The sequence below is a fragment of the Tachypleus tridentatus genome, chromosome 8, assembly GCF_004210375.1.
Source record: "Tachypleus tridentatus isolate NWPU-2018 chromosome 8, ASM421037v1, whole genome shotgun sequence".
NCBI lineage: Eukaryota > Metazoa > Arthropoda > Merostomata > Xiphosura > Limulidae > Tachypleus > Tachypleus tridentatus.
The window spans coordinates 39,155,997-39,173,273 of record NC_134832.1 but is presented as its reverse complement, the minus strand read 5'-3'; the positions used below and the strand labels follow the sequence as shown (position 1 = coordinate 39,173,273).

Genomic DNA, 17,277 nt, shown 5'->3' with positions numbered 1-17,277 from the left:
CGCGTCGCGCCAAACATGCTCGCCCTCCCAGCCGTGGGGGCGTTATAATGTGACGGTCAATCCCACTATTCGTTGGTAAAAGAGTAGCCCAAGAGTTGGCGGTGGGTGGTGATGACTAGCTGCCTTCTCTCTAGTCTTACACTGCTAAATTAGGGACGGCTAGCACAGATAGCCCTCGAGTAGCTTTGTGCGAAATTCCAAAACAAAACAAAAAAACAAACCAATCCACACAAAATGAAGTAAGATTTTAAGTCGTACTCGGCGCACGAATAAAATTTTACATGGTGGGTCATGTTGATTAATGCGAGCTTTGGGATTCTCATTCCATCTGTATCAGAACTGTAGCAGTAAGATACTCGTTGCTCCCTCCTCCGAAAAGAGGGCAATATCGAATGAAGATCGCACAGTTGTGTAGAAACTAAGTGATTATGACATGGATAATTTTCATACACTGTAGACCCGTACAATTAATTTATCATTGCGTTGTTTGATAATAAGATGTTCAACATTATAACTACTAGCATTTAGATCTACATAATAAAAGTTTGGTGTGAAAAAAGTAAGTCGTATTTGTTTTCTGTAAGTGAAAGAAAAAGACTGTTTTTTAGAAGCTGAACGTTTCAACTTGACATATCTATCAAAGTTTTACGTATCGGTGTTATGCTCCATTTTTAGAGAAGCAAAGAGTGTCTTTTACACTTCCTGTAGCATTTAGTCATATCTAATTTTTACTCTAACGGCAACGATCTGCAAGTGCCGTGAAAGGCTGCACTGACTGGTTACTGATTTTTTTGCCGGCTGGGTTGTATCCAGCTGAGTGTTGGCGTCACTGGCTTCAACAAGCTCCCATGTGAAATGTTTCTTGTGACCCAAGCTGCAGCTGGTTGAGTGGGGTAAATTATTGGATCCGAGCTTGCAGATATTAGTTGAATAGTCGACTTTCTACGAGCAAGATTCGTTCTCCTTCTTGCTGTGTGATTATTTTGTTTATATGCTAAAGTTTGTAGGAATTTTAAGTCCAAGCTTTATCATCGCAGCTGTTATCAGAGAAAGCAATTATTTTAACTGATCCTATACATATTTTGTACTTACGATAACGTATCAGCCTCCAATACCCGACGGTTATCAAAGACAATGACTGTCGATTCTTCTCCTCAAATAAAAATTGTGGTATTAGGAGCAAGGAAAGTAGGAAAATCTGGTAAGTTTCATATTTGAGCTTTGAATGTTTTTTTTGAAGCGGAAGGAAATAAAAAAAAATACGTTATATTAAAGATAAATAGTTTGTGAGAAAAGGCAATATTACGTTTCAATTAGTTGTTCAGGATGTGGAAGTATATCTAAAACACTATGAAATTAGTTTTGAAACGAAAAAAATGAATTTACATTCTATAAAATTTAAGTTGTCATGTCTTCCTCAGATTTTTGACATATATGTTTTTACATTTATATGTATAAAAAGGTATTCGTAGTATGAATTCATGTTGTTGTTTTTATTTTGTTGATTTAAATATTTTTTAAAATATATACATTGTTAACAATGAAAAGTACTTAAAAACTGATGAAATGGAAATTTACAAAACAAATGTTTATTATGAATTTACTCTATAAGTCAACAGCATAAACTAATTACAAAATCTACAACCACCAACTTTGAAATGTAGAATTATTTAACGATCAACACAGTCCCTATTTATGAACCGTGGGGAAGTCAGTACAGCGAGCGGCAGTAAAAATGTTTGTTTTCGACATAGTTTATGATTGAAGATATTTATGGTAAATTATTTTGTTTTTTGTTGCATCTACTTCAATAAGTCTTGAGTAAGAGACACACTAGAAAAAAAAAAAGAATGAAGTGAAAGTACGGTAAGATATGGAATTAAATAAATTACAGATATTAAAAATTAAATCCATCAGAAAGTTTGATAATTTTAGACACGTAACGGCCTCGGAAATGATTTCATGAAAATATGGAGCTCCATTATCGTGAAATAAACCAACCAAATTGTTAAGAATATTTTTATTGATTTTTTATAATAGAACAAAGTTTCTGTGCTATTAAGAAAGTTATTCCAAGGGTATAATGGTATGTCTGTGGACTTACAAGACTATAAACCGGGTTTCAATACCCATGATAATTAGAGCACAGATATTCCTTTGTGTAGCTTTGTGCTTAGTTACAAACAACCAGAATGAAAGACTGATATCGCTATATTAATATGCTTTTTATAATGCTATATATTAGATACATAAAGATTTTTCTTCCCGTCCCACGTTTCGATACTCGTGGTGGACAGACCATAGCACAGATAGCATTTTGTGTAGCTTTGCGCTTAATTACAAAGAAAAAATCCTTTCTGTCAATAACTTTAGAATGTCTTCCAGGAAATTTGTTTCGAACAAAAATCAAACAAACAAAAGCTAAACTCAAAAATACAAAAAACAGTTATTTTTCCAACTTTTTGATTGTTATGACATAAATCAAAATGTATTCGGTTTTTTTAGATTGTTGATAACCTTTTAGCATATTATTTATAAGAACAACTTCTACAATTTATTTTCAAATTTATAATTTAAAGTTACATGTGTGTTAATTGTTCAGGTTGTTTTCAGTTGCTGTGCTCTTGATGTTCCTATGGCAGTGTTATAAGCCTGAGAGTTTTAAACCTTACAAACATTTAATGCTCAAAATGTCTTGATATTAACTTTAATATTTCGGTATGTAGCCTTATATAGCTTTCTGATTGTCAGTTTTACATTTAAAAATGATAAAGAGACGACTGGTTACATTATTTAGTATTTAATTTCTCTTGAAGAAAAAATAATTTCACTAAAGCAAAAATTGTTATTCGTTATTTTGAATTAAGTACAAAGCTACACAATAGGCTATCTGTGCTCTACCCACCACGGGTATCCAAACCCGGTTTTTAGCGTTTAACTCCGCAGACATGCTGCTGAGCCACTGTGGGGCAAAACAAAAATTAAAAACCAAAATATAGGAGTAGTTCCCGATTTTGTGTATCTAATACATAGATTAAATACAAACATGTTAACTTTTTGATTCAGTATATCTTAGCCTAAACAAAGCTTTTATTCTTCCGTCAGGGATGAGAAAGCTTCAGTTTTAATAATACATAAAGTATTATTATTACTATAGCTGTGGTGGGTAACCGGACATTCACACCTAGATATTTTGATGGCTCCGTAAAGTCGCCACTTCCTGGCGCGAACTTATAATCCCATTATGTTACTGAATGTTATGGTTCAAAATTCTATGAATTGGACACGACCCAATTTCATCGTTGTGGTAATATACATACTAGAAACTAGACGAATATTACGAATTCATTGATCACATCATGTCAAAATCTTAGTCACTCTGTAGAAAATATAGCTGTCTTCTCTGTTTTGCATTAGTAACGTATACATTGTTTTTTTATTTACCACAACATCAGTTAAATGCACCAGTTCATCGAATAGGTTATTCAAGAAAGGTATTAATATTTTCTTAATTACGTCAGTCAACAGTATGATGGATTCAGTGATGTCGAGAAAACCCAATTGTAGAGAAATATATATGCAAAAACGGCTCGTTTGGGTTGAGAAAATATTTTACATAGAAGAGCGAACAACGTTTCGACCTTCTATGTAAAATATTTTCTCAACTTCAAACGAGCCGTTTTTGCATATATAGTATGATGAATTGAGAGCTTGGATAATTTTATTATTTAAATTATCCGCAGATTGATGTATTTTGTCATTATTTTGTGAACATAGTTCTTCACTAAGAAAGAAAAACAACGATAACGTTCAAATGATGAAATCTGTATAAATTCTCCAGCCTGGGTTTGTAAGCGCCATAATGTTGTCTTTCTTTTAGACCAAAGCTCTAAGGCAAAAGCTTTATATGTACTTGAACAGTTGTGCCTTAAAACAAGGTAGTCTTCGTATTTCAGTAACGTGCAAAATTTCTATTCTGAATATGTGAATAAACGTAACAAAAATACTCTTCCTTTGTATTGATAATTCTAGATAGCCTAGGTTAATCAATCTATGTGAAAAAAAGTTTAGGTACATAAAAGTCACTAAAAAATTATCTCCAAAAAGGAATACTGGATTATACTAATAAACAAATTTTATTTGGTTTATGTCCCAAAACGTCCTATGTGTTAATAATTTTTTATGCATTTCTAAGTTAAGCTCGACTTAGAAATCCCACATGTTTTCAGTGTTCACACAAACTAATAGTTTAGTTAAATTATTTTGTAAAGATTAGAAGTTCACATGGAAGTTGAAGATGTGTTTTTAATTTAACATGTAGTTTTAATTTTTATACATTTAGTCGTCAGATATTTACTTATATATTTGTAAATATTTTAATACACTTTTTCATGTATTTCAGCTGTTACTGTGCGCTACCTGACGAGAAGATTCATTGGAGAATACAGCTCCAGTAAAGGTAAGAACAAATAGCGAAACTGTAATGTTAGAAGTCCATAATCTACTGATTATATAACTGAAAAAAATATTTATACTGATAGAACAACGTGAATAGCCTTCCCATACGCAATAAAACATTATCATATAGTATTAAACAATTTATAAAACTATAATAAAGACATGCTTTTATTTATTTAACGATGTTAATGTAGAATAGTTAAATATTATGTTAGGGTGCAAAATAAATAATAGTAATCAACTTTTAAACTTAATTGAATCGAAGGAAATAACAAAATCAATTATAACGTTGAACATGGTAGAGACATAAGTACGAAGTTAAAACCAATTATTGTGTTGAAATATGTATGTAGGAAAGAAATAGGTAAGAAAAATTCAATTAGAGTGTGCAAACCTACCTTTACAGCACGTGTAAGCTCATAGTTACATCTTGTGTTTTCCTTAAATAGGTGAGACTATACTGATAAATATTTTACGTTTCGGAGTGCTAAAAATGTTTTCCTTTTCTTTGTAATTTCTATTCAGCTTTCATGGTATTAGTAGATTAATGTTTAATTAGCAGTATAACTTTTGTTTAAATGCACATTACATTTTTGGTATTAATTAACCATGTATCCCAATTTCCACAGATTTATTGTACAGACATCACGTATGCATTGATGACCAGTCATGTGAAGTGGAAGTGTTTGATACATCCAGATTTCAGGTGCTCATTAATTGTTTTCTGTCTGTATAGCTGTACACTGTATGTTTGTTTATATTTTATTACGAAATGCTATCGGAAGTAAGTAAAGTAAATAGATTGGAACTAAAATAATTCAAAAAATAACTTGTGATAAAAGCAATCTTGTATAACTAATTGCAATACTTAAAGTATCCGTATGAGTGTTTTTCTCTTTGTCTGTCATGCACTCATCTGTATTAATTCAGCTTTTTATTTTAATAATAAGTGTTTTCTCTGAAAACATTTTACAGTGTACAACACAGACTAGTAACAAGTTTCATGTCATGACTCCTAATCCCAGGGTCGCGGGTTCGGATCTCCGTCACACCAAACATGCTCTCCCTTTCAGCCGTAGACGTGTCATAATGTTACAATCAATCCCACTATTTGTTGGTAAAAGAGTGATCCAAGAGTTGGCGGTGGATGGTGATGACTAGCTGCCTTTCCTCTGGTATTACACTGCTAAATTAGGGATGGCTAGCGCAGATATCCCTCGTGTAGCTTCGCGCGAATTTCAAAAACAAATAATCATGTGTATATGTTTTTACATGTTTATCTTTTACCCCCATGATAACAGGATGACGTATTCCCAGCGAATAAAGTTGATTGGGCAGATGCCTTTGTCGTTGTATACAGTACCGCAGATCGTCAGAGTTTCCATATGGCTGCAGAAAGTCTGAGACAGATTCAAGAGCTTATGGTAGGCCGGCACGCATCAGTTATTCTTCTCGGTAACAAAAAAGACTTGGAACATGTAAGACAAGTAGGAATTGACGACGGCCACGAGATGTCGCTTCATTTTCAGTGCCAATTCTACGAAGTGTCAGCAGCTGATACGCACGTAGGAGTAACTCTGGCATTCCAAAGTGCCTTACGTGAGACTTTAGAGTTTAAATCTAGAAGAACTTTACCTATTCGTCAGAAATTAGGCGCCATGACTGTATCAAAGATGATTGGTGCTGTTTTTGGAAAAGCAATTAAGAATGATAAAAAGAAAAGGCCTTCTCTGTCACTGTAAATTTGATTTATTATTTTATTTAAGAATGCGATGTATATAGAAACTTTCGGTTGTTTGAAACTTGAATAATATAAAATCACTGTCAGATACAGCAAAAAGTACTGACTGTAAGCATTTGGTGGGAAATTCAAGCTGATGTTTTTATCTAAAGAAAGTATAACTGTTTTCCACTTATGTAATTTAAAGCTGAGCACATCAGCTGAGATACTAGCGGTGTACATTGGTTATGTGTGTGAGATACTAGTTGTGTACATCAGTTATGTGTTTAAGATACCAGCTTGTACATCACTTATGTGTGTGAGGTATCAGTTGTGTACATCGGTTAGGTATGTGATGTACTATCTGTGTACATCAACGTTAGATGAAGGGTTTTTTCACTTACCGATCTTTTCCTATAAAATACTAAGTATCTTAATCAAATAATTTACACTGTGTGCTCAACAGGTAATAAATCATTTCCTTTTAACTTAGGAATTATTGAAATTTAAAGATTTGTTAAAATTTCTACCTGGATCTTACCTATTAACCAGTACTAATGAAGTGAGTATACAAGAGTCAGTATCCACAGTGAGTGATGAAATCTGAAAGTTAAAAAAAGTTTCATTAAATACATTCCAAAATCGTCATGAGTCATATGTGAATATAATTGGAAAGTTAAAATCAAACAAAGCTGATAAATGGCAAATGATCTTTTGCTTTTCAACTGTTCAACTGTTTTGCTTTTGTGAGTTATGTAGGTAAGTTCATCTGTTCAGTATATGATTCACGAAGAATTGGGTAATTGAGAATTGTGTATATTAGGAAAGAATATATTCCGATTATCAGGTGTAATGTATATAGGATCACGTTGATTCTTTCCTGCCTTCGACTGAATGATTTATCTTTAATTTGAGCAATCGTTGCTCTGTGTTTTAAAAATAGTGAAAATGAAATATTGTCTCTATCTGAACTGTAAAACATTTTATTTGTATATACATTTGAATAAAATGTAAAATATTTTAAAAGAATATTTCATTTATTAAATACTATTTAAGTTACAGATATTGAAGTCGTGATTTCAAATTAGAGTATAGCTCTTTTGGGATACCATGTAAAAAGGGTTTTCCAACACGTTGGGAGTGTGAATAATATTTTGCTATAACTTTTCTTACTCCATTATTTTCAATCTTCTCGTACTTCTAGCTAGATAAGGTAGAATGAGGTTTAGCAAACTGTGTGACACGTTATAAATAACTGCATTGTTTTAATATTGCACTTCGTTATTACACTGTGTGCAACCTTCAACAAGTTTTTATTCATGTACACCGTTTGATAAAAAAATATTATCTACGGATTGAAGTTAAAAGTTTCAAAAACAGCAACATTAGTGATAAAAATACATTAAAAATGGTTCTACTTCATTGTCGTAGACATTATTTCAATATTTGAACGTTTCATTTTCAGTAAAACCGATACATACTCATATTTCTTACCAAAGCTACTTTGGTTATATTTGAATTTATCTCCTGTCTAGCTAGTATAACAATACGGACCTAAAATATAAGTTAAACACAAATCCCTTAGAGCTCATGGGAAAAATTTGCCCTAAGTATTAAATGTGGCGTTGATGTATTTAAAATAACAATACATATATCAGTTCGAGGGAAATGGGGTGATGCCCCCTCCTTTGTAAGAAGTCAATAATTTTTCGAAGTTTTGAATTAAAGTTTTGGGTGTGCTTGCTTATTTGATGTATAATTTCCCGAAAAGCTAGACAAGGGCTATCGTCACCAATTTTGTATTGAGTAGGCTAGATGGAAAGTAGTCAGTGAACCATAATTTACACTAATTTTCGGTTACTTTTGTTTGATCATGTAATAAAATTTCACTGTTACTCTTGTAATGCAGCTACAACTCAGAAGTGCGATAAGCGTTTTTATGGTTACCATAAATTCTAGGATTTATAGTATCAGCATTCTAACATTTATATGCGATGGATAAAATAATACACTACAATCTGAAGCGCATATTTAAGTCTTGCAAATTATAGTTAGTATGTACAAAGTTTCTCCTCATAGATAGATCATTAGCAAGGTATTGTACAGTAATGAGATTTGTTAGATATAAAAAGACCAGATTATAAAACTTTTCTAAGATGTAGTTTACTCTTTAAATGTATGGGTAACATAATTTGATATAATATTGTAGGTGATGCATATGAGATAAATATCATTATTACAAATACGGAACATATGTTTGTGTTCATTTACATCAGTCTATAGAACTAATATATTCGTTTTATACCCATACGTAAAATATAAAATGGCTGAGAAGTAAAGAGAATATAAGTTTTTATTTTTCAACTGTTCGTTCTAGGTATATTTGACTAGTTAGTATATTACAGATGTTTTGTTTATAGTTAAATACAAAGTAATGAAATATAGTATCTATGATTCGCCAAATTTTTAGGGATATATGAATGGAGAAATGTATATAGTAAATTAGAGACTAAGACAGAGTGTTCGAGATCCCACCTAAGCAGAAGTAGATAAAAGTGATGAAACACTTTATTTTTTTTATTTAAAAAAATATTGTTCAACCTAAATGTTTAATATTTCCCGAAGTCTGGTATAAGTACCAAACCATTAATATTTTTTGAACGGATAATTTAGAGCGCGTTTAAATGTTCCAGTATTTTCCTTATGACTTAATTAAACACAAAGACACTTAGTTTTTCAAGGTCGCCAAAGCTTAAGTTATTAATGTCTTGATGTCAGATAGGATGTACGGTTATTTTAATTGCATGCGATTAAATTTCTAAGCTCACTCTTAACCATATAGTGTTAGAAAACTCTTATGCTTGTTTATTTTGATTAAAAGCAAGGTCATGCTGTGTCCACTGCAGGGAACCGAGTCATGTATTTTAACTTTGTATGTTAGTAGAAGTACGGCTGTTCCACTGTGTCCAATGCTCTCAAATCACAACTCAATTGGGTTACTAAGATTTTCTTAAAATGTTCAAAACATTTTAATCTCAGTTTGTAAAGTAGCTGGAGAACCTAATGTTTTGCTTTTAATACGTTCGTAAATTCACGTCTCGGTTATTAAAGGTGAATTTTACAGAGAAAAGAAAACTTTGCAGTCAAAGGAACTACTCATACTGATTAATTTTGCAGGTTCACATTTTTTATAAAACATATGTGCTAATAAATGAAACATAGAACTTGGTGCAGAAAGAGCCCTTTCCGAGCGGCAATCCGAACGTTTTTACGTTTGCCGCTAGGAAAAGTACTGTGACGTAATAGTTGCCAAACAAACCGCCAACGCCAGCGCGTTGAATATAAATAAACATGGCCAGTGCATACGGAGAAACAGAGGCGGAGTCTGTTTTGAACAATTTGAACTTACTCTGAACGAACCTAGAACAGTTACTTTTGATACAGATCTGACAAGTTCTAGTGATGAGAACAGTTCCACGAGCGAGAGTAGCGGAACTGTGAGTGATACTGAAGAAATAAGATTATATATTAAAACAACATGCTTTGTGAGGTTTATGAGATTTACATTTAATATGACAATGTCAAAGTACTGTGTTAAGATTAATTTTATTATGATGAATTATGGAAATATGTTATGGAGTTTATATTTGATTGCTTATAAGTCTGCAATGTTTTTTTTTAAATACATAACATGTACTTGATTACTTCAACATGTTCAAGACATAGTCTTATTTCAATTTACCTTGAAATGTTAAATTTGAAAAATGGTATTTTTCAAACTTTTCCATATGTAAAAATGATACAAAAATATCTACATAATTATCTACCAGTTTTTAATCTTGGAATATACTCTATTTGGGATAGATTTGTTCACTGTCTAGACTAGGAAATCAAGGTTTCACTGACTTTCAGGTGCCACAAATGCAAAACACGCTCATGAATGTGAAATGTGTATGTCTAGATACATTCTTCAAAAACTTGTATTTTTTAAATTATTATATTATACTTGTTATTGTTTATCGCCTTATACCGCACACATACCTTTAAGTTTGTTCTTTTCGTGATGGCAAGGGATGGCTTTAGAGAGGTGGAACATGTACGCTGCAGGCTGAGATCAGTCCTCAGCTCTACACGAGGAAAGATGGTGGGAACGATCCTCTCTACTGCCGATGGGTTTTTCAGTCTCAACCTGCCTGGCTTTAAACCCACGGAATCCAAAACAGTGGGATCCGACACAAAACATGAGAGTTCAAAGTGATCTTGACAAAGCTTTGCATGGTGTGAAGGAATCCAGTTCTTTCTATTGACCATCCGCACCCACCGTCGCCACCTTGCCGGTTCCTTCTCCTTGCACGGAAACGAAAAGAAGCTTTTGCCCAATGCCGAACCGTTTTTACAAACAAAAGCAACCCAGTAAACCGTGTTATCATAAAACAATCATAAAGTAGCAATATCAAAACAAAAAATAGTCTCACAAAGTATGTAATCCGAAAAAAGAACCTATAGATTTACATAAAACACCAGCACTGAAAGGAACAAAATGGTCGGCGCGTAACAAAGAGTGTTTGACAACTATTACGTCATAGTTGTAAAACGTCACGGAAACAGCCGAACGACCGAGAGGAAATTGAGTTCGAGAACTCGCGTATTTTGTTTCATTTTTTTACTCAAAAACTAAAGTGGTTAAAGATATGGCAACCACACAGGAATTATACCTAACCAAAGTACAGTTTCTAAGACAATTATTAAATTTGTTGAAAATTCACCTTTAAAGCTGGAATATTATATCCGTTCTAAGTAAGTGAGAATTAGTCCTAACTAATAGCAGTTTGAAACAGGTACTGGAATCTAATCGAACACTTGTTTTTAAAGTTTGACTTTTTAAGGGAAATTTAGGAAAAATTATATTTGAAACGATACTCTTTATTTACTGATGTAATAATTGTAGTTATGCCACAAGCACTTGCGGGCTGGTGGACAGAAGTAATTTTTTTCTTCCAGTACATTCAGTGGCAGTATTTCAGAAAGCTATTCACTGGTCTAATCTAAAATAATTCTTAATATACACATGACACAAACATGAGTTTGAGAGGTAATTCCAACTGCGTTTTATCCTCTTTCACTGACTAGAATAACTTGCAACTTTGAAACAACTAAACTTACATCAGCTAAAAGAGCTCTGTATTATTGGCAAAGAATTTCAGGAACACATGGTCGCATAATTTTCAGCTTGCAAGTATCCTGTGTGAGAATAATATTTTGGATTAGTAAATTCGGTTGAGTCTCTTATGCTTCGTATTAATTATGCAATTGTTGTTAAACATCAAAACAGCACATGAAAATTAATCCAAACTCATTAATGCTGTTTTTGTTACATATAGTTCTTATCGGATTCTACGATAATACTTTATCATTACTTGGAGTCTAATGTATCCCATTGCGCCGTTATCGTGTATAGAAGTCTAATGTTTCCTTTCGTGTCATCATCCTCTTCAAAGGCATAATGTATTTCATTATGTTGTTACCTGACGTTGAAGACTAACATATACATATAAATTTTCTATTTATTTTAATTGAAATTAACAATTATATTTCATCAAGGATTACCGTCAAAATGTATTGTTCAAATTTTCTTAATTTTAGTTTAAATGTATTTCAGTCAATAACAGTTAATTCTACGTATGATAATCATAATAATAGCAGCAACTAGGTAAAAATAACCTCAAAGTTTAGAGTATTTCATTCCGGAAATATTCTTTCAAAACTCAGGTTATCAGTGCAAAACATTTTGTTCCACTTAATAAGATCAGAATAACACTTATGTTTTTATGTTCCTGCAAAAGATAAAATGTCTGTGTTATATAGATGTTAGGTAATGCTCCAGCCTACCCATAAATTCTGTTTTATCAGAACTAAAGACAAAAATAAACCAAATAAAAGTATTTATATCGATATATACAAATGTTTTGTGTTTTTTATACTTGATGATGCTACTTCAGATCTAGTCAACTTTTTTGCTTTTTAACGTCGGGTAGATTTGTTTTGTTTTGTTTATAATTTCGCGCAAAGCTACTCGAGGGCTATCTGCGCTAGCAGTCTTTAATGTAGCAGTGTAAGACTAGATGGAAGGCAGCTAGTCATCACCACCAACCGCCAACTCTTGGGCTACTCTTTTACCAACGAATAGTGGGATTGACCGTAATATTATAACGCCCCCACGGGTGAAAGGGCGAACATGTTTGGTGCGATCGGGATTCGAACCTCGGATTACGAGTCGAATGTCTTAACACATTTGGCCATGCCGGGCCGCGTCGGGTAGGTGATAAATTCCTGAGTGGCGCCAGTCTGCCCCATACGTCTTTCATTATTCAGGTACTTCAGTAAAAAAACGTAACTTGGCACATTTACTGCGAGATACAGTTAGAAATCCCAACGAATTTTCTGAATTATTAACATCTTGGTCAGAGTTTTTGTGGTACATCATAGAAGTTTAAACTAAGATATATTATAATCTGTTCCACAATAAACAAAATATTCTTTGGAAAACAATAAAAACGTTATTATTTGCATAATCACAATACATTTTCCTTTTTTTAAGTGAATAGACTGCGACCCTATATTATTTTAATGAAACTGACAGACAAAAGACTATTAATGAAAATATTTTACTCTGTATAATTTAAATGACTCAATTCGGTATAGTGTCACATAGAATCCAAACAATATGCTTGTTTAATATTCATAAAATATTCGTCGTTATTTGTCATGTATTTTCAGTTATAATATTTCAGAAATCCAGAGAGTAAACTGTAATTTTAGTCACGTAATTCAACAACTCATCAAGAGAAAGAAGTAGCCACGGAATAAATAAAGCATTATTTCACTTATAATTTCATTAATGATATTAAGATATTTATTTTATTACAAACTGTGAACATGGATCGTCAAGTAAGCAAAGTACGCGAATCAAACTTATGCTTTTGGTATTTTATTATAAAGATTATTTTGTATTTCTAGCTTAGTACATGGATTTAGGATTAATCAAAAATCTCTGGCCGAACTTTCTAAAAAATTAATGCGATTGTGGATAAAAAACCGATAGCAGGAAGTGTACGCAACTGAAACATCAATGGATTCTAATGGCTTTTAGTTTATTTTGACAAAAAAAAAACGTGGATAGTCTTAGTAAACAAGTAGCTAGTGAAGACCTAATCACACATACACATAATGAAAGAAAGTAAAAATACTTAACATTACAGGCTTTAGGAATTCATACTTCAGACATATGGAGATACTAGTAATTATTCTTAAGTGGCAAAACGAATTATTTAACGTCAAACACTGGTCACTAATAAACACAATCTCATAACAATGAAAGTTTGACTAATGAAGACAAACATAAAAATAATCATGTGCTATTGTATTCTAAAGTCAGTTTTCATTTATAAAGTTTACTATGTAGTAACGGCCAGGATGATAATGCACTCGACTCGTAATCCGAGCATCCCGAGATCAAACCTCGTCGCACCAAACATGCTCGCCCTTTCAGCCGTGGGGACGTTATAATGTGACGGTCAATCCGAGATTGAACAATCTACTATATAGTAACGCAATTTATTTTGTTTCCCAATGGGACAGCAGTAAGTCTATAGATTTACAATACTAAAATCCGGGGTTTGTTTCTCCATGATTGATATAATGGACAGTTGAATGTAGTTTTGCTATAAACCAAACAAGAAATAGATATCCAAGAACAAATTAATGTTTATGTTACATTTCATGATCTCCAAACTGTTAGACTGATCAACAGATTATAAAACAGAAGTTAACGGCAATAGCACATACTACAATAGCAATCTTTCTGCTCATCGTGAAAAATATCTGTTCTCGACAGGAGAGAACACATACCATAGTAGTAACATCTCGATAGGTCGGGAAAAATCCCTCTCTAGACACGACAAACTATATAACACAGTAGTATTCTCTGGCCAGAGCCTGAAAAACAACAAAAACAAATATGTTTTAGACAGGACGGAAACTAGATTTCCTAATCAGTGTTTTCTTAACATTCTAAATTTAACTGGCACAACTAAATCATTAACCTAATTATTGTGATCCAGATCAAGTATCCAATTTAAATATTTTAATGATTTTGAAAGTTTTCCTTGTTAGTAATTTTATATACACTGCTTAAATTTCAATAATCTTAAGTCTTGTTTTCAACGTATGTAATAAGTAAAAAATGTGTTATATTTCATTCAGAAACCCATGTGTAAGAATTCTATTCGTCCTTGGAGAAACATAAATTTATCAATATAATAAAATACCTCTTTGTTAAATTTGTTTTAGATCTGATTTTTCTTTGTGATGAATACAAAAAATGGTTTAATTTAGAGTATCTATTACTTCGAAGCACCAAAACTTGTTTGTTAAGATATGTATGTATGTCGAGATTTATGTACAGACGGAGACATGTCAACAACCTTCGTTCGGCTAATATTATTATTATTATTATTATTTTTCCGATTCAAATTTAGTATAACGATATTAGTAATGTTATGGTTTGTGTAATACACTATCACTTTGTTCACGGTCTAATCGTATTACTATTGGAAACAGATAAATCTTCAAGTTCAAATGAGGAATCAACACCAATTAACAAATAAACAAATACAAAACGAATATGAACTCGGCAACAAAAACCACTTAATTATTATTTCTAATGGCATGCTCAGTATATTTCATTATGAGTGATAATTGTTACATATATGTGTTTGTATATTTCAATTTAACTAATGCTATTATTTTATTAGTACAATGACACAGTGTCCTCAGGGTAAATGTTAAGCATAGTTGCACCTGTCAGTCAAGCCTTCAAAAATTAGCTTGCTTTATTATAATGGCACTGAGTGTAGATGAAGCAAATAGAAGAGAGATATAATATTTAGTTACATTTTAAAAATATGTTTGGTTCGTTTGAATCTGTATCAATCATTCTTTACAGAAAGAGTTGGTCTTTCAGCGTACTCCTGGGGAGTTATAGAAATTTTTTTCCGTATTTGATTCTTTTATTACTGTTGTCATTATTTAATCTTTTTCTTTAAAAAAAGAAGAAGAAGCAAATAAAGGTTTCAAAAGCATTCCTTCAAAATAGTCTAAATGTTTGGATATCTCGAGCTGCTTTGTCGAACAAGGACAATGAGATTGAGACCCCAGCATTCCAACAAGACAGCTGAAGCCTCGACGTCGATTCGTTGCTGTAGACCACCCTTCGAGTGAAAAGGTATTCAACACAATACGTAACCTTACTATTTTTGTCGTTTGATAATCAAGAGAGCAATCACCCCTCCACAAAATTTTCAGCGGGAGAACTTTCTCTCGTTACAACAAAATTTTACGTACCTACCTCAGAAGTAAAATATTTGGTATACACAGTTCAACAGAGCCAAACTCATGCTTCTTTTATTTTGAATTAATAACTTAAGAGAAAAAAGGCAACCCAGGAAAAATTAAAAGTTCTTGGGAATTTCTGAATGGAAAAAAATCAGGTAAGAAATGAGCTTTTATGAAAAATGTTGATATTCAGACATTGCACATAATTTCTCTCCTTTCTGTGCGTTAAAATGCTATGAAAGTCTGAAACTATCATAAAACAAAACGCAAATACAGAAAATAATTGATAATATGGATAGGTTTGGAGCGAAAATGCTCTCAAACTTGCTTCTCATCTAAAAATCGCCTTATGGTACAAAGAATTAAACAGCCACACACTGAATCCATAAATTGTTCACAATTTAGCTACAACTTTATTTCCCTGTCTTCCATTTATGTTTGGCAATATACTATCATTCATGTATAGTAGATTTACTCTGAGAATCAGTCTTGGATAAACCACTGTCAAATAAAATAGAACTGATTAATTACTAGCTGAAGTACCCTTTCTCTGGAAGTAAGTTATGTAAATTCATGATTAACGAAATGTTATTTTAAGACATGAAAAGTTGATTCCCTTATATGTAATTGAAAGCATACACGCCCATAAAAACTGCGAAACACAAAATGTGAAACCGCAAACTTGCATATATCTCTGTATAGATCCAGCAAACCTTCATGCCGAACTTGGTGAAGATTCATCAAAAAGGGTTGTTGTTGTTGTTGTTTTGAATTAAGCACAAAGCTACTCAATGGGGTATCTGTGTTTGCCTACCACGGGTATCGAAACCCGGTTTTTAAGGTTATATGTCTGCAGACGTACCGCTGAGCCACTGGGGGGCCATCAAAAAGGGATGAAGTAATGGTAAAAAACACAAAAGGTAAAACTAAAACCATGGATCCAATGATTATCCTTACTAAATATGGTGAAAATACAGCTATAGAAGTAAAATAGTGGTAAAAAGACGCTATAAAATCCCTAAAATGTAAAATTAAAAAATTGTATGTTCCTCTGCATCAACTTAATGATCATTCATACCACTTGGGTGAAGATCCATTCACATCCTGTAAAGGAGTCACATGGACATACAGCAGACAGTACTGTTTCAGTAAATTAAGTGAATTTTTTTGTGGTTCTGTTTATAAGACATCTATTGTTAAGTAAGTACAGGATATTATTTTTGCAAAGAAATTCTTATCATTCACTTTTAAATAATGCTAACCTGCTGTCTGTTGTAGTCAATACAACCATAAGTGTTTTTATGTTTTTCGAATGCTACAAACAGTTCAGTTCAAAACTCGTTTCTTTGTCTCAACTGCACGTGTCACGCATGCTTTTTCCTCGTAGGTTTTTGGGCTACTTCCAGTAAGTTCAAAAAGATTTGTTCTGTTATTTGTACTGTTATTCATTTTATTCCTTAAGGTATAATAGCAAATCGAACACCTTTCTCTCTCTTTATATGTATATATATATATATACTCGTATATATCTCTTATAGCGCCGTAGTACTGAAGTATAAAATTGTAGACATTATTTCTCACTATTCGTAAATCCCCTTCTGATAGAGTGATAAGTCAGGGTTTCGATTCCCCCCGGTGAACTCAGCAGATAGCCCGATGTGGCTTTGCTCTACGAAAATACACACACTATTCATAAAATTCTTCTT

General features: G+C 32.6%; 1 protein-coding gene across 2 annotated transcripts; it reads left to right on the top strand.

Moving 5' to 3' along the window:
- The first annotated feature begins 525 nt into the window (after nucleotides 1–525).
- Nucleotides 526–7,215, top strand: LOC143222215 (ras-related and estrogen-regulated growth inhibitor-like protein). 2 transcript variants are annotated; one of them, XM_076448346.1, is made up of 4 exons: nucleotides 526–1,201; nucleotides 4,403–4,459; nucleotides 5,088–5,164; nucleotides 5,760–7,213. In XM_076448346.1, the coding sequence occupies exons 1-4, from the start codon at nucleotides 1,135–1,137 to the stop codon at nucleotides 6,198–6,200; spliced, it is 642 nt and encodes a 213-aa protein (XP_076304461.1). In that variant the 5' UTR covers nucleotides 526–1,134; the 3' UTR covers nucleotides 6,201–7,213. The 2 variants fall into 2 exon arrangements, with proteins under 2 accessions (XP_076304461.1, XP_076304462.1); XM_076448347.1 differs by lacking the exon at nucleotides 526–1,201 and adding an exon at nucleotides 3,675–3,938 and having other exon boundaries at nucleotides 5,760–7,215.
- Nucleotides 7,216–17,277: the final 10,062 nt, after the last annotated feature.

What these genes read in the sequence shown, in the direction of transcription:
- LOC143222215 (XM_076448346.1), top strand. Translation starts at nt 1,135, where the DNA reads ATGACTGTCGATTCTTCTCCTCAAATAAAAATTGTGGTATTAGGAGCA. An exon ending in AAGGAAAGTAGGAAAATCTG is followed by an intron (nt 1,202 to 4,402) that starts GTAAGTTTCATA and finishes CATGTATTTCAG; the next exon opens with CTGTTACTGTGCGCTACCTG. An exon ending in AGAATACAGCTCCAGTAAAG is followed by an intron (nt 4,460 to 5,087) that starts GTAAGAACAAAT and finishes CAATTTCCACAG; the next exon opens with ATTTATTGTACAGACATCAC.